The 17,867-nt window shown below is 49.6% G+C and overlaps 1 protein-coding gene across 6 annotated transcripts in view; it reads left to right on the top strand.

Moving 5' to 3' along the window:
- TCF25 (TCF25 ribosome quality control complex subunit) overlaps positions 1-17,867 on the top strand; it is a 30,789-nt gene that overhangs the window by 3,784 nt on the left and 9,138 nt on the right. For all 6 annotated transcript variants that reach the window (XM_084757851.1, XM_084757850.1, XM_084757853.1 and 3 more), the window contains exons 2-11: positions 3,126-3,287; positions 5,269-5,343; positions 6,068-6,186; positions 6,948-7,013; positions 11,277-11,359; positions 12,308-12,438; positions 13,860-13,959; positions 14,637-14,730; positions 16,362-16,454; positions 16,584-16,689. In XM_084757851.1, coding sequence (XP_084613977.1) covers positions 3,126-3,287; positions 5,269-5,343; positions 6,068-6,186; positions 6,948-7,013; positions 11,277-11,359; positions 12,308-12,438; positions 13,860-13,959; positions 14,637-14,730; positions 16,362-16,454; positions 16,584-16,689 — 1,029 coding nt within the window. The remainder of the gene's footprint in view (positions 1-3,125; positions 3,288-5,268; positions 5,344-6,067; positions 6,187-6,947; positions 7,014-11,276; positions 11,360-12,307; positions 12,439-13,859; positions 13,960-14,636; positions 14,731-16,361; positions 16,455-16,583; positions 16,690-17,867) is intronic.

The raw sequence follows: 17,867 nt of genomic DNA, 5'->3' as shown, positions 1-17,867 counted from the left end.
AACATAGTGAGACTCTGTTTCAAAAAAAGGGGCCCAGAGAGATAGCTCAGTGGTTAAGAACACTGACTGTTCTTCCTAAAGGACTCAGCACCCACATGGCAGCTCACAACTGTCTGTAACTCTAAGATCTGACACCCTCACACAGACGTACATGCAGGCAAAACACCAATGCACATGAAATAAAAATAAATTATTTTTTAAAAAGAGGAAACCAGCTTATTGAAGTTATATAATAAAATGTGTCCTCTTGAAGCATCTAGTATGATTTTGACATTTCCAACTGTGTAAACTGCCCATGCTTTAGACACCTGGTGTGTGCTCACTTGTGCCCGGTCCCCGCTCAGAATATATGTGCGGCTTTGGTCTTGAGTATTTATCACTTGTTCTTCCTTTCTGCTGAGTGGGAGATGTATGTTCTGGTTGTTCTGCAGGGATGGAGGTTGAGCCCAGGGTCTTGCGCATGCTTTACATTCCTTTTTATTTATTTATTTTTTAATTTTATGTATTTATTTGTTTTTTGAAACAGGGTTTCTCTGTGTAGCCCTGGCTGGCCTAGACTCACTTTGTAGACCCGGCTGACTCACAGAGACCTGTCTGCTTCTACCTCCCAAGCGCTGGAATTACAGGCGGCTACCACCCTGGCTTTATTTTTTTTTTTTATTTTATTTTTAAGATACGGTCTCAGGGGGCTGGAGAGATGGCTCAGCGGTTAAGAGCACTATCTGCTCTTCCAGAGGTCCTGAGTTCAATTTCCAGCAAGGACATGGTGGCTCACAACCATCTATAATGAGATCTGATGCCCTCTTCTGGCCTGCTGGCTCACCTGCAGGCAGAACACTATATAAATAGTGAATTTTTTTGTTTGTTTGTTTTTTGTTTTTTCAAGACAGGATTTCTCTGTTGTAGCCTTGGCTATCCTGCACTCACTCCATATACCAGGCTGTCCTTAAACTCACAGCAGTCTGCCTGTGCTGGGATTATAGGTGTGCGCCACCAAGCCTGGCTTAATAAATAAATCTTTTAAAAAGTTGGCTGGTCTGGAGAGATGGCTCAGAGGTTAGGAGCACTGGCTGCTCTGCCGAGGACCAATTTCAGTGCTCACAATAATTGCCTGTAACGTGGGTTCCAGAAGATCTAGCACCCTTGCACAGACATGCATGCAGAACACCTATTTTATTTCTAAAAATAAATAAATCTTTTAAAAGAAGAGGTCCAGGCTGGGTGTGGTAATGGCCGATGGTGCACACCCTTAATCCCAGCAGAGGCAGAAGCGGGTGGATGCCTGAGCTCGAAGCCAGCCTGGTCCACAGAGGGAGTTCTAGGACAGCCAGGGCTACACAGAGAAACACTCTCTCAACAACAGAAACAAACAAACAAAAGTTAACTACCACTTTGTGCACATCCCAGTGATTATTTTATTACATTAGAAAACTGTGTAAACAGTCACTAACCTCATACAGACGTTCCCACACGAGCCTGATTTCCCCACGGCTGCAGCGCAGGAGGGAAACAGTTCCACGACTGCCCTCCTGACACCAGTTCCAACTGTAGGGTGCTCAGGGCCACCTCCCAAGGTCGGTAACTGTGAAACTACAGAACAGTGACAGATCTGCGGGGCAGTCGCACGGAGTGGCACTTCAGAGGCAGTGCTTGCACTGCTGTGCCCAGGCAGACCCCTGGTGCTCTCACGTCCTTGACAGTGGACACTGAGCAGCCTGAGCTTCTGTGGTCAGGTTTCTTGTTTTGATTTTAGCATCGAGGGTTACAGGGTGAGCGGCTTGCAGGGCGCATCGGTGGAGCTCACTTGAAGGGGCTCCTGTACCACTCACGTGGCTGACCTGGGTCTGCTGTATTTCAGGAATCTGAGTTCCTGACTTACATACCCACTGTAGATCATGTTGCTACCATCTGACTTGGCCTCAGGGCCCCTGTAAATCATCTGGTCAGTGTGGGTTGACGCCCAGTGAAGAAGACAATACTGTGGAAAATTACCAGAGGCTTAGATGGTTACTACCCAGAAGCCAGGGCAAAGGCCAGGCCTTTATTTGGATGGGATGAAGTTTATTATTATGTATCTGTAACACGGAAATGAATTCTTGTGTCGAAGATGTGCATTCAGCTGTGAGGATCGTGCTGGGAATGCTCTTCTTCTTTTAAGACATTATTTTCATGTGTATGGACGTGTTTTCCCTTGCATGCATGTCTGTATACCACATGTGTGCCTGCTGCCCACAGCTAGAAGAGGGCACTGGGTCCCCTGGACCTGGAGCACGGAGGGTTGTAGGCAGATAGGTGAGGACTGGGAGCAAGCCCAGGTCTTCTGGAAGAACAACCAGTGCTCTTACCTGCTGAGCTCTCCCTCCAGCCCACGTCCGCTGGTTTTTGTCCCCCGCCCTGAAGGTTGGCATAGTGAGGACGACTGTGAGGAAAGAAGGAATATCTTAGCATTCTAGTTCTTAGAGGTTTTCAACAATGAAAGAGAAAACGTCACGATGTTTCCAGAGGTTTGCTTATTTCTGCCTATATATAGGCAGCTGCCATTCCTGATTTCCATTATCTCTCCTCACAGTGAGGACTTCTGCTGGCTTCCTTCCACCCAGTGCAGAAAGTCACTTCTCTTTTAGCAGCCCCTTACAGGGATTGAGGTACCTTGTCTGGTGAGTCTAACAGTTAAAAGTAGCTTATTGAAGCTGGAGATGGTTCAGCGGTCTAGAGCATTGGCCACTCTTCCATAGAGCCCAGGTTTGATTCCCATCACACACACGTGGTTTGTCCAGTGCCAGGGGATGTGACACCCACCTCTGATCTCCATGGCCACCAGACCTACACGTGCGCATATGCACGCATATAGGCAAAATATCCATACACATATTAAGAGGAAAAATCAAAGTTTGCGTGGTCAGTAAATGCAGTCATTGCGGTCTGGGGTTCTGAATGTCATACCTAAAGATGCTGGTGCTGTGCCCTGACTAACAAGCTCAGAACATGCTGGTGCCACGTGGATCAGATACTGCTCCCCTCCCGCCACCTCACCCCGAGCCCAGTCACAGTCCTTTCCCTGCATGGTATCTCCATGAACTCTGGCCTGTGGTGCTCAGGTGCTTTCTTTCCTACTGTCTTTCCAGATAAACATCGCAGATGTTGAGGATGACCTTGCAGTAAATGGGGAGAGGTCTGACTGCACCCTGCCAGAGTCTGTGTCATCGGGGAACAAAGGAAAAGCTCAGCGTGGAAACCCAGAGACCAAGCAAGATGGGGACGTGGCCAAGGCAGGGTTCCCGGAACAGGTATTAGGGGGTCACTTGGCGAAGGGGTACCTGAGCAGATCAGAGGCAAGCCCCAAGGTGTTAGCCTCATGTACCCTGAGCTACCAGTTTCTTAAATTCTTTTTTTTTTTAAAGATTTTATTTATTTATTATACATTATTCTGCCCCCATGTGTGCCTGCATGCCAGAAGAGGACACCAGATCTCATTAAAGATGGTTGTGAGCCACCATGTGGTTGCTGGGAATTGAACTCAGGACCTTTGGAAGAACAGCCAGTGCTTTTAACCTCTGAGCCATCTCTCCAGCCCCTTAAATTCTTTTGAGTTTGAATTCTTCAATTGTTTGGTTGCCCTGAGGAACCTGGATGGCATTTCTGTGGAAATCTGAAGGCCTGTGGTTGCCTCGCGGGTACCACACAGTGTTTACCTCCTCTTTTGGTAGTGTCTGATCAGAACATGCATTCTGGTGAAGGCAGATTTCTCACGGAAGGGCTTGGCTACAGTAGGCATTTTGGGAGAGCGGTGGTAGGGCTCCCTATGAGGCTCCCTGACCCGGTGAGTCCCCATCCTCAGGGTGAGTGGAGCACAGCAGGGAATGGTTGACACAGTGAAGAGAGAGAACGCCAGTGTAGGTGCTGGGCGGTCCTGTGCGCCATCTCAGCTGTAGATGCTGGGTGGTCCTGTGCGCTGTCTCAGGAAGCCCCAAAGCACATCATGGCTGGGATGTGAGAAGCCACTGATGGCTTTGGGAGGACCGTGGTAGGTGTTCTCTTGTGGCTGAAAAGGAAATGAATTGGAAGGACTTGAGGCTATAGGAGGAATGGGGCCTGCAACATTGGAGATTGAACTTGTTGCATAAATATGTGTTGGTGTTTGTTTTGTTTTTTGGTTTGGTGGGAGGTAGTTTTGGTTTTGTTTTGTTTTTGTTTTTTTTTGTTTTTTTTGTTTTTTTGTTTTTTTTTTTTTTGTTTGTTTGTTTGTTTTTTTGCCACTATGCCCAGGTGAAACAGGATTTCTCTGTGTAGCTTTGGCTCTTGTGGAACTTGCTTTCTAGACCAGGCTGCCTGCCTATACCTACCAAGTACTAGGATTAAAGGCGTGTGCCACTACTACCCAGTTTACATTTTATATTTTGTTTTATTGTTTTTTTATTTTTATTTTTTTATTTTTTATTTTTTGGTTTTTCGAGTCAGGGTCTCTTTGTAGCCTTGGCTGTTCTGGACTCACTTTGTAGACCAGGCTGGCCTCGAACTCACAGCGATCCGCCCAACTCTGCCTCCTGAGTGCTGGGATTAAAGGCGTGCGCCACCACACCCGGCCCTTATTGTTTTTTTAAAGATTTATTTCTTTATTATGTATACAGTGTTCTGCCTATATATATCCTTGCACAGCAGAAGAAGGTACCAGATCTCAATGTAGATGGTTGTGAGCCACCATGTGGTTGCTGGGAACTGAACTTAGGACCTTTGGAAGAGGAGCCAGTGTTCTTAACCTCTAAGCCATCTCTCCAGCCCCAAATAGAATTTGGGAGGAGGTTGTTTTTGGTTTTTGGTTTGTTTGTTTGTTTGTTTGTTTGTTTGTTTGTTTGCAGGGTTTCTCTGTATAGCCTTGGCTGTCCTGGACTCACTTTATAGACTATTTTATTGTTTTTAATTCAGGGTTACACCATGTAACCCTCACTACCCCTAAGATCCTTTTCCGAGACAAGGTCTCTTTGTGTAGCCTTCTCTGTCCTGGACTCACTTTGTAGACCAGCCTGGCCTTTCACAGTGATCCACCTGCCTCTGCCTCCCTGAGTGCTGGGATTACAGGGGAGTGCCTCCATGCCTGGCTTTCAGAGATCTCTATGTAGACCAGGCTGCCCTCAGATTCATAGAGCTCTGCCTCTGTCAGTTTCCTAAGGGCTGGGATTAAAGGCATGTGCCACCAGGCCTGCTGTTGTGTAGTTCTTAATGTTTGTGATTTTATGTCTTTCCTTTGATTAAAATGTCTCCTTCCATTAGTCTAATGCAAGTGGCAAACTCCGAAAGAAGAAAAAGAAGCAGAAAAACAAGAAAAGCTGCACAGGAGAACCCTCGGTATGTTGTCAAGCTGGCTGGTTCCTGTGCCTGAGCCCACTGCTCCCTGCTGGGTCCTCAGGCTGCCCCTGGAGGAAGCGTGGTTTTATTGAGTGCTTTGATAGCTTCCCACTGAAGCGTAGCCGAGAGGTCAGCAGAACAGAAAGAAGGCACAGACCTTACTTCTGGCATGTGCCCTTTGCTCCCTGCTTGTCAGACTCTACTCTTGGGTTCTGTGTTTTGATGAGTGTTCCCTGCTCAACTTACTGATGTCTTGTCCTGATGCCTTCTATTAGTAGTGAGTGTAGAGGCCACTGTGGCCTGTCATCATCAGATGGCACAGTCCCGTGGCTGCCTCGTGCCCAGGTCTTTCTGTTCATTTTGGGAAAGTCATAGCTTTGTTCCTGCCAGTGAGGAGTCTTGACCCAGCTTACCCAGGGAGGTATGCTCCTCTAGAAGATGCAGTGGGGTATTTTGGCCTGTGGTTTCCAGGGCCCTCTGAGTCTGTGATCCAGCCCTTCTGGCTTTCTCTGGGGAGACATGTCTCCCTTCTGAGTGCACATACAGCATATGATAATAGCTTTTAGGAATTAAGTCAATATAACCATTCTCTTTTAAAATAAGTCATTCTGACATTGGTGGTTATAACATTGAAAGTAAAGTCAGAGCCAGGTACGGTGGTACATGCCTAGAACCCTAGCAGTGGACGTCAGTGTAATGATCAACAGGTTGTTCTGGCTTTTAGGAAAACGGGCTAGAAGATATTGATCGCATCTTAGAGAGGATTGAAGACAGCAGTGGCTCCAGCCACCCAGGCCCGCCCCCACTGAGCTCCAGGAAGCACGTCCTGTACGTGGAGCACAGGTACAGCCGCCCTCACGGTGTTGGGAAAGAGAAGCAGAAGAACGTTTACTGTCTCTTCTTCAGTCAGATCTGGTGGCAAACACCTGTAATCCCAGTCCCAGCGCGTGGGCAGTGGAGACTTGGGAGTCCAGGCCTAGCTGGGCTGCTTAAGATGAATTTGAAAAAGAAAAAAAGTGTTGAAAGTGGCGTGTGGAAAACCCTGCGTTCCGTCCCCTGTACCACAAGCTTCACATTTAGTTCCTTCAAAAGAGTGAAACGGTGCAGTGTGGTGCTGGGCGTGGTGCTTCATGCGTGTAGAGCCAGCACTTACGAGGTTGAGGCAGAAAAACTGCCACCAAGGGCAGCCTGAGCTACAGAATGACACCTCCCCTCAGAAACACATAAGTTAAGTCTTAAACATTAAAAAAGAATGAGAAAGAAAAAGCAGTCATCCATATTTCAAAGGTCTTGTAGCTTTTTATATCTTGGATTTTGAACTGTGTAGAGCACCATTTCACGTTTGCACAAATAGCCAATTGGTCTTACAGACACTGAGTGAAGCATAGTTCCTACCTCAGAGGTTGCTGCCAGCTTTTTGAGAGTGGGTTTCGCAGTGTGCTCAAAGCTGGCCGGGACTCCTGCTCTTCCTGCCTCAGCCTTCCAGGGACTGAGATTGCAGGCGTGCGCCACCATGCCCAGCTCCCCACGACCTCTTCTCTGACTTTATAAAAATGTAGAGGTATTGTAGAACATAATTTTTTTTCTAACCTTTTTTTCCTCAGACACTTGAATCCAGATACAGAACTGAAAAGGTATTTTGGTGCTCGAGCCGTCCTGGGAGAGCAAAGGTGAGGCTCTAGTCAGTCTGCTTCACGCGCTGTCATCCTTTCTCACACGCTAGAGGGAGGAGTATGTTGAGGGAAACTGAGGCAGAAAGATTGTTGTGAGTTCTTCGTAGGGGAAAAGTATCTACATCCAGAGTGAACAAGTAGAACTCTTAGCATTGGGTCTGAAATGACTCAAAAGAAAAAGTTTGTGATGATACCCTCCAGGCTGGAGCTCTGTCCCTCACACGTGATACCCTCAAGGCTCCGGTGGAGCTGGCTCTGTCCCTCACACCTTCTTCTCTAGCATGTGCATCATATTTTTATAGACATGCTAAGGGCCTTGTGGATGCGAAGTCCCATTTTTGTTTTCCAATCAGCAGCTAATATGATCCAAAGCTGAGGTGACATGAGATGCTGTGTCTGTGCTGACTTATAGTTCCTAGTGTTGGGCAACATGGCACAGGGTGTGGTGCAGGGCGGGCCAACATGCCACATGGTGCGGTGCAGGGCGGGCCAACATGCCACATGGTGCGATGCAAGGTGGGCCAATATGCCACTGGGTACAGTGCAAGACAGGCCAACATGCCATGGGGTGCAGTGCAAGACAGGCCAACATGCCACGGGGTGCGGTGCAAGACAGGCCAACATGCCACGGGGTGCAGTGCAAGACAGGCCAACATGCCACGGGATGTGGTGCAAGGCGGGCCAACATGCCACGGGATGCGGTGCCAGGCGGGCCATGAGTCCCTAAGGGAGAAGGGTGCAAGGCTCCAGCTCCAGGGATTTTGTTGGGAAGCTGTGTGTGCTCTCTCTGCTTCTCCATCAGAGTGTCTGGTATGCCTGCTGTGGTAGGGCCTCCTCTGTGGCCCGGGACCTGCATTTCCTATGGGGTTTGTCTTTTGTGACTGTGAAGTCCTAGATGTAGACCTGGAACTGACTATATATGCCAGGCTAGGCCGGCACTCAGAGCCATGCGATCCACCTGCCGCCCATCCCTATGTGCTGGGATCAAAGCTGTGTGCCACCATGTCTGCCTTACTTACTTCTTTCTTTCTTTCTTTCTTTTGGTTTTTGGAGACGGGGTTTTTATGTGTACTCTTAGCTGTCCTGGAGCTCAATCTGTAGACCAGTCTATCTTCATACTCACAAAGATCTGCCAGCCTCTGCTTCCCTGAGTGCTGGGATTAAAGACGTGCGCCGCCACCACCTGGCTGCTTGCTATATATTTTCAGTGTTAAATTTTTCTTACTTATATCTTCTTTTGGGAACATTGATGAAAAATATTCATACTTCAAATGTTCCCTTTAGGGTCTGGGACTCTAGGCTTGTTTAGTAGAGTGCTTGCCTAGCATGCCTGAAGTCCTGGGTTTGGTCCTCGGCACCACATAATCTAGTCATGATAACGCACAACCGTGCTCCCAGCACTTGGGAGGGGGAGGCAAGGAGACCAGGAGTTCAGAGCCATTCTCAGCTGCATAGTTAATTTGAAGCTAGCCTGGATTACATGAACCCCTGTCAATCAATCAATCAATCATCAGCCAGTCAATCAGTTATTCTGCCTTTTCAGGTTTTCTGTTTTCTTGAATTAGTTACTTTTCTTGTTGCTGTGGCGAAATACTTGACGAACTTAAGGATGTCTATTTTGGCTCACAGTGTGAGGGCATACAGTTCATCATGGTGGGAAAGGGAGGGTGGCAGGGGCATGAGGCAGCAGGTCACACTGTCCACAGTCAGGAAACAGAGAGAGATGGATTCTAGTACCCAGAAGCTTTCCTTTTCATTCTTTATTAAGTCCAATATCCCAGCCCATAGGATTGTGCTGTTCACACTCAGGGTAAGTCTTCCTGTAAGTAAGCACAGAATACCCAGAGATGTGTCAAACTGGCAGTGAGGGTTAGCCCTCTTCTGCAACCCTGCTTTGTCTGCCTGCCAGTGAGCTATAGTTACTAATATTAATTAAGAATTCCATGTAAGGGCTGGAGAGATGGCTCAGAGGTTAAGAGCACCAGCTGCTCTTCCAGAGGTCCTGAGTTCAATTCCCAGCAACCACATGGTGGCTCACAGCCATCTATAATGTGATCTGGCGCACTCTTCTGGTGTACATGCAGGCAGAACATTGTATACATAATAAATAAATCTTTAAAAAAAAAAAAGAATTCCATGTAAGCCGGGTGGTGGTGGCGGCGGCGCATGCCTTTAATCTCAGCACTCAGGAGGCAGAGGCAGGCGGATTGCTGTGAGTTCGCGGTCAGCCTGGTCTACAAAGTGAGTCCAGGACAGCCAAGGCTATGCAGAGAAACCCTGTCTTTAAAAAAAAAAATTAAAAAAAGAATTCCATGTATTTCATTCTATGAAGTGTGAGAGGTAGACCCACAGTCTTATACATGCTAAGGACACATTGAGCATCTTTCAGTCCTGGTCTTGAACTCATGCACTTGTGACTCAGTCCTGGTCTTGAACTACTGAATAGCTTGGACTGTAGGCCAGCACCACCATGACCCCAGTTCACCCACTACTTTTATAGTGTTATACTTTGAATTATATTTGTTTCTTTAAAACTAAGTTGGGCTAGAGAGGTGGCTCGGTGAGTAAAGTTGCCCACTGCCAAGTTCAGTCCTAGAAACTGGCATGACAGACGGAGAAATCAGCTCCCTCAAGTTGCTCTCTAACCCTCACACTGGGACCATGCACACACAATGTGTGCATGAGTGTGAGCACACATACAGGGATCAATTTTAAAATGTAAAACCCAGGCTAGAGGACTGACTCAGCAGTCGAGATCACTTGCTGCTCTTGCAGATGACCTGGTTCTCTTCCCAGCATCCCCATGGTGGCTCACAGCCGTCCATAACAGGGATCTAACATCCTTTTCTGGCCTCCACGGGTGCCAGGCACGCTCATAGTACACACATAGCCATGTATACAAAATGCTCATATACATAAAGCAAATCTAGAAAAGAAAGTACCTCTTAAAAGTAAAATTAAAGAAAAACAAAACAAAACAGTCCTTGCCTAGACATGGTGGGGTGTGCCTGTAATTCCTGTGCTTAGGAAGCTGAGGCTGGGGAATCTCAAGTTCAAGGCCGTCCTGGCTACACAAAGAGACCCTGGGTCACTGGGCATGGTGGGACACGCCTTTAATCCCAGTTTGTTTTCTTTTTCTGTCCTGGACTCACTTTATAGCGTCAAACTCACAGTGATCCACCAACCTCTGCCTCCCAAGTTCTGGGATTAAAGGCATGCACCACCATTCCCAGCTTTTGTGTCTCTTTGAGAGAAAAAAAAATAAACTTTTCTAAATCTTGTTTCTGAAAGTACAACTTGTTATTCTTTATTCTTGAAGTAGCTCAATTTATCGCATAGGCATAGAGAACAACACATGCCCACTTGTCACTCACTCTGGTCCACCCAGCTCTCCTCCCCTGCCCACTGTGCTGCTCTGCTGGGCACCGTCTGACCAGGGCGCGGGGTGGGGGCCAGGCTTGGCCTTGGTGATCCACACACAACAGGATATGGGAAGCTGGGGCAGATCTGGTGAGCCTGATGTGTGTGAGGCCCTTGTCCTTCCCCTCCCTGCACACCTTAGCTGCTGTTCTGTCATCGTGGTCTTTACTTCCTCTCCAAATGTTCCTGTGTTAGTGGATCAGCCAGCTAGTCACCTCGCCCTCAGCTGTAGCCTTTGTTTGCTTTTACCCAGCCTGGTGCACTAGGGGAGCCAGCTCACAGCTCACCTGTGACCACAGTATGCCAGCTGGCCTGGCTTATTCTTGTCATTTTATTTTAGGTTTTCATTTTTTGGTTATCTTATTAATGCTCCTTCCTTTTTTGGTTGAAGACAGGGTCTCACTGTGCATGCTTGGCTGTCTGGGGCTCCTTATGTAAGCCAGGCTAGCCTCAGACTCACAGAGATGCCCTTGCATCTGCCTCATGAGAACTGGGGTTATAGCTGTGTACAACCCCCTGGCACCTCTGTCTTTACTAGACTGTTTGAACTTTGCTGAAGATGAACCTGGAGCCTCATGTGTGCTGGGCAAATGTACAGAACTTCACCTACAGCTGCCATTGTCTTTCTGCATCTCTAGTTATGTGGTGGTGGCTCCATGTGCCATCAGTGCTGTGCTCGTCCCCCCCTTGCCTTGCCTGCCAGGCACGCTACTCGTTCCTCTGCCGTGTCCCTTCCCTGCCTGCAGTTTTACTCTCACAGTTCCTGTGGGCATTAGGTAGACCAGCCTGGTCCTTGTCCACCATGCAAAGTAAAACTGTGCTATGTTTTGTGTTTTCCAGGCCCCGACAGAGACAGCGTGTGTATCCCAAGTGTGCATGGCTGACAACCCCTAAGACCACTTGGCCCCGATACAGCAAACCAGGTGAGGCCTGCTGCGTCGGAGTAGTGACGTAGATTCACTACTACTCTTAATTCCCCCCAGACAGTCAGATTTATTTTAATTATTATGGTTTTACATTTTATAGCAAACTACCAAGTGTGTATAATTTGAAGAAAGAGGGCAGCAGAACAGAGAGGTAAGAGGGCATGAAGTAAATGTCCTCTTTAGGTGCTGGCCGGTGTGGCATGAAAGGGGATCCAGCCCCTTTCTCCATCACCTTTATTGACAGGCATGCGAGCCCCTCAGAGCGTGGCGGCAGTAGTGTAGTGGGCCTGGCCCTTCCCAACAGTCCTGGCTTTCTGTGCCTGTGGAGACCTATGTAGGAGCTATGGGCCTGTGCACTGATGCAGACTCATTGACCATGTGGTCCTGCCAGGCGCTGGCCTTGGGGAGAACCACCCTCAGAGTGGCACTCAGAGGACTGAGCATTACTGCTCGGATTCTTAGGAATTTACCAGAGGAAGTGTCCATGTACACGCAGCCTTGCATATGAGGAACAGCGAGAGTCTAGTCCTAAGTTACCTGTGGGCCCTGGTGCAACGCTCACCGCAGAGCCACTCTAGGTGTTCAACGCAAGTACCTGCGCATAGGACTCCATGGCAGGCATGACACCTGGGCTGTGTGGTCTCTGTGTTGCTCCTAGCAAGCTGGGACCTGCCACGTTGCTCTTCTGTGTGTACTCTGGGTAGACCTGAGGAGCAAAACAGACAGGACTCTGGGTCTGTGAGCAGGCCTGCGCCCTCTGCCAGAGCTCTTGGCAGATGCCAGGCAGAACTGGACAGCCTGCACCAGACACTCGAGTTGAGTTGTGTTTATGTGACATATTTGTGCCAGGAACAACAGAAGGATTGTGACTGCCTAGAGCTGTGGAGTCCTATAAGGTACCACAGCCTGGTCCCTGTACACTCTCACCAGCAATATTTTTTACAGGTCTGTCGATGCGGCTACTGGAATCCAAGAAAGGCCTTTCTTTCTTTGCCTTTGAGCACAGTGAGGAGTACCAGCAGGCTCAGCACAAGTTCCTGGTGGCTGTGGAGTCCATGGAGCCCAATAACATTGTGGTGTGTGAGGCTGCGGCTCCCGATGGGCTGAGTGTGTGTGTGTGTGTCAGTGCGTTGTGCGTTGCCTAAGGCTACAGCTCCCGATGGGCTGAGTGGGTGTGTGAAACAGTGTGCTGTGCCTTGCCTAAGGCTGGGACTCCCGATGGGTAGGCAGCGTCAGGCAGTGCACTGTGCCTGAGCAGTGATTCCAGGAGTCATGTCTGAGGGATATGCCTGTGCTCAGAGGAAGTGTGCTGGGACTAACAGTGTAGCCTGTCCTCAAAGGAGGGCCACACTGCTCTCAGGTCCCTTCTGGGAACTGTGTCCAGGGCATTGTGGGGTCTTTTCCCAGATGCCTTTGCTTTTAGCTTAGGTGATGCAGTATGGGGAGGGCTTGGTTCCCATCTTCCGGGCACCTGTCCCTTCCGTGATGCAGCAGCCTGTGTTCCGTGTGCTCCAGAGTTCTGAGTACCATGCCAGCCCCATGCTTGGGCCACAGTTGAGTTTTAGTCACTGAGGACAAAAATGAAGCTTTGTGCCTTTGTGTACCTGACCCCTGAATGATGTCACATTGCTTCGGAGAGAAGAAAAATGCTGGTTTCCGTTGTTTTCGGTTGGGGCAGAGAGAGCTAATTAGGCCAGTTTCTCAGTTCCCAGAACTAGAACCTTGAGCTGGGTCAGTGGCCACCGAGCCACAGCACCACACCTGAGTTAGAAGTAGTGCACTGTGGGCCGGGCGCGATGGCCACGCCTTTAACCCCCCCCCCCCACAGGGAGGCAGAGGCAGGCTGGTTGCTGTGAGTTCCAGGCCAGCCTGGCCTACAAAGCAAGTCCAGGACAACCAGGGCTACAGAGAGACTCTGCCTAAAAAAAGAAAAAAAAAAGAAAAGAAAAGAAAAGAAAAAGGAGAAAGTGAACTGTGAGGGGGGCTAGAGAGATGCGTAAATTGTTTTTTTTGTTGTTGTTTTGTTTTGTTTTGTTTTTCTTTTTTAGGCACCAGGCATGGTGGTACACACCTATACTCCCAGCCTTTGGGAAGCAGAGGCAGATGAATCTCTGAGTTAGAGGCCAGCCTGGTCTATATAGTGAATTCTAGGCCAGCCAGGGCTACACAGACCTATGTCTCAAAAAACTCAAAAGTAAAAGCAACAATTACAAACAGCTGGGCATTGTGGTGCAGGCCTTTAATCCCAGCTCTTGGGAGGCAGAGGCAGGTAGATCACTGTGAGTTTGAGGCCAGCCTGGTCTACAAAGTGAGTCTAGGACAGCCAAGGCTACACAGAGAAACCCTGTCTTGAAACCAAACCAACAAACAAACAGAAACTAAGACTTTTCTCTGGTGGTCATTATTCGCAGCGTGGGTCCTGTCCTGGTGGCCTTGGGGGCGTGTCCCCAGGCTGCTCCCTGCGGCCTTTCTCTAGGGCTGCCTTTCTTTCTGGCAGGTTCTGCTCCAGTCCAGCCCCTATCATGTAGACTCCCTTCTGCAGCTCAGCGACGCCTGCCGATTCCAGGAGGATCAAGAAATGGCTCGAGATCTCATAGGTGAGCTCGCCCAGCGGCACCTGCCACAGTGCAGCTGCAGCTCACAGGCAGATGGTGCTCCCTCAGGTGACAATGGCGCTTCCTGGAGATGGAGTTCGTACGCCATAGGACCCCTTGCGTAGTGCGTCCAGTTCATAGTTCTTAGCATATGGCAGTTGTGCAGTCATCTCCACAACCGGCCTCAGTCGGTTTAGAGCAGTCCAGGTGTAGGACACTGCCGTGCTGTGTCTGCAGCTGTGCTGTGGCTCATGCAAATGGAGTCTTTGCTCGGCTTCTTTCACGTAACACCTCTGTTAGCTCACACTTGCACACTGTTTGTTGCTATATAATACTCCATCTCTGTGTAGACCGAAATGTTTGTATCTGTCACTAGTTGATGGAAATTTGGGTTGTTTTCTGGCTATTGGAAATGGTGCTGCTGTGAGTATGCATGTGCACATTTCGTGAGGATGCATGTTGGTGAGCATGTGTGGGTACCTGGTGTTAGCAGATCAAGCGCCCGTTGTATGAAGCAATTCCCTCTGGCACTTAGAGATGTATGTTGCAGTAAGCTTAGCATCATAAGGAGCCCTCTCGTTACATGACCCCCTCCTTCCAGGACTCTGCTTGTTGTGAGTTGTTGGTGGAGTCACAGCCATCATGTCTGTGACACCTCCTCTCATATTTGTGGCCCACAGAGAGAGCACTTTACAGCATGGAGTGTGCGTTCCATCCCTTGTTCAGTCTCACCAGTGGGACTTGCAGGCTGGATTACCGCAGACCAGAGAACAGGTGAGTTTGGTCCATGCTAGAGGGAGTAATGGGCTCCCCTCAGGTCACGTGAGCGACTGTTGTCAGTTTAGTGGGAACAGGTGACATGAGACTGTCCTGTCCCTGAGGATGGAGGGGACGCTGCGGTGTGTTCACAGCTGAACTGCAGAGGCCTGGCTCAAGACAGTGGCATCTGAAGTCTGCTTCCCGTGCTGTGGCAGAAAGAGCCATCCCCATGAGGTTAAACTACTGTGGCGTGCTTTGTATTGCGTCTCCTGAGCTTACGTCGGACCTGCGTGGTCATGCAAACAGCGCTCTCCCTTCTACGTTTCTCTGAGCCCTGGCGCCCTCTGCTTTTAGCTCGTGTGTGGTTCCCTTCCTCCTCACAGCTAGTGCTCTGCTTCTCTGGCTATCCCTGGTCTGCTGCAGCCGCCAGTCCCCCACCTGAGCCACAGCCATTTGAGCATTGGGTCTGCATCTTCTCTGGATTCCTGTGTATTGTTTTTTGTCTCTTTTCGTTAAACTCTTACTTCTTTGAAAAAGATTCTAAAATTAAGTCACCACGATAACTAAAGCCACCCAGCTTTATGCACGCATGTGTAGTGCTATGACAACTGTTAAAATTTGAGCGTAAGTTACGATGATAGTTACATAGGTTTTAATTATCTTCCTTTAAATGGTAATCAGTAAACAGCTAACAAGAAGACAGGTTTGTCAGGTGTGGTGGCACTGCCTGTAGTCACAGACAGGTTTGTCAGGTGTGGTGGCACTGCCTGTAGTCACAGACAGGTTTGTCAGGTGTGGTGGCACTGCCTGTAGTCACAGACAGGCTTTGTCAGGTGTGGTGGCACTGCCTGTAGTCACAGACAGGCTTTGTCAGGTGTGGTGGCACTGCCTGTAGTCACAGACAGGCTTGTCAGGTGTGGTGGCACTGCCTGTAGTCACAGACAGGCTTGTCAGGTGTGGTGGCACTGCCTGTAGTCACAGACAGGCTTGTCAGGTGTGGTGGCATTGCCTGTAGTCACAGACAGGTTTGTCAGGTGTGGTGGCACTGCCTGTAGTCACAGACAGGCTTGTCAGGTGTGGTGGCACTGCCTGTAGTCACAGACAGGCTTGTCAGGTGTGGTGGCACTGCCTGTAGTCACAGACAGGCTTGTCAGGTGTGGTGGCACTGCCTGTAGTCACAGCACTGAGCGGTAGGAGTCAGCTGAGCTCATCCCTGATTACATAGTAAGTTTGACGTCAGCCTGGGCTACATGAGATCTCCTCTTAAGACCTTCTCTTCTTAACAAAAGAGGAAAAGACAGTGCTGCACATACACTTGAGTGCAGCCTGCATAGAGGTGCGGGTGCGTAGGCTTGGCATTCTGAAACAGAAGACCTCTTGAGCCAAGGAGTTCAAGGTCGGACTTGGCAACACAGTCAGACCCTGTCTAAAACCGGAGGAGCTTGATTTCCATGTGTGCGTACATTTACAGCTAGATAACGTGGAGCGTGTGTTTCCTCCAGACGCACAGGGAAGGTTCCCAAATACTGTGTTTGGCCACTTAGGAAGTGCTGTCTCAGCCCGGAGGGTGGGCAGTGCTGGGCCTCTCACTTGCTGTGCTCTACACTTTTCTGTCACTAAATCTCGGCAAACTGCTTTTGGTCTAGGAGCTTCTACCTGGCCCTCTACAAGCAGATGAGTTTCCTAGAGAAGCGAGGATGCCCACGTACTGCGCTGGAGTACTGCAAACTCATCCTGAGGTGAGTCTTCACTGTGACTGCATGGCCACCTGCCCCCCCTCCACTGTAGCCCCAGATCTGTGGGGACTCCAGCCATGACATCACTTCCTCTGTCTCCCTCCTTTTCCACTCACCGTGCTGCCCCGGAAGCCTGGAGCCGGATGAGGACCCGCTGTGCATGCTGCTGCTTATCGACCACCTGGCCTTACGGGCCCGGAGCTACGAGTACCTGACCCGCCTCTTCCAGGAGTGGGAGGTATGTGGAAGCTGTGTCTCCTCACCTCTGTGATCTGCGCCATATGTGTTTAGGGACAGTGATAGGATGGTGAGAGCATGCCTCAGGCAGATCCCAAGGGCCTCCTGCCTCTGGTTTTCTTGTTACTTCTGCTGAACAAGATCAGTCTTCTTAGAGGTGTCCCAGCAGCCTTGTGAGGGCCACAGTTCACAGGCCTGCGCCAACTATGTGTGCACAAACAGTGGTGCAGATAGTGATGAAAAGTTGGGAAGACCCCAGAACTCACTGTGGTCCACACAAGAGTCATGCAGCAGAGTGCCATTTGGGGTTGACACAGGACCCACACACAGCACACAGACCCACATTCTGCAGAAGTCCTGGACAGACAGACAGACAGACATATAATGGTAACCAGTCACTTGTGCCTTGGCAGATTTGCATGTAAATAAAAGTGGAAGACGGCCTGGCACCACAGCTGCTGTGAGCGCTAAGTCCACCTTGGGTGCTGTGCAGTACCAGGAAAGAACGTAGACTGACTGTGGACATGTGTGGAGGGGACAGGTCCACTGTCTTGCCTGTGACTGTGGACATGTGTGGAGGGGACAGGTTCCACTGTCTTCCCTGTGACTGTGGACATGTGTGGAGGGGACAGGTTCCACTGTCTTCCCTGTGACTGTGGACATGTGTGGAGGGGACAGGTTCCACTGTCTTCCCTGTGACTGTGGACATGTGTGGAGGGGACAGGTCCACTGTCTTGCCTGTGACTGTGGACATGTGTTGAGGGGACAGGTTCCACTGTCTTCCCTGTGACTGTGGACATGTGTTGAGGGGACAGGTTCTACTGTCTTCCCTGTGACTGTGGACATCTGTTGAGGGGACAGGTTCCACTGTCTTCCCTGTGACTGTGGACATGTGTTGAGGGGACAGGTTCCACTGTCTTCCCTGTGACTGTGGACATGTGTTGAGGGGACAGGTCCACTGTCTTGTCTGTGACTGTGGACATGTGTTGAGGGGACAGGTCCACTGTCTTGTCTGTGACTGTGGACATGTGTGGAGGGGACAGGTCCACTGTCTTCCCTGTGACTGTGGACATGTGTTGAGGGGACAGGTTCCACTTACTAGGCTAGCCACCATGCCTTAAGAGCAGTCCTGCCATTCTCTGTTGCGACTGCTAGACAGTTTAAAGGAGAACCCCGTGG

This window comes from Acomys minous (genome assembly GCF_964271855.1).
Source record: "Acomys minous genome assembly, chromosome: 14".
Lineage (NCBI taxonomy): Eukaryota > Metazoa > Chordata > Mammalia > Rodentia > Muridae > Acomys > Acomys minous.
Note: the sequence above shows the minus strand (reverse complement) of the source record. Positions and strands in the feature narration are given on the sequence as shown.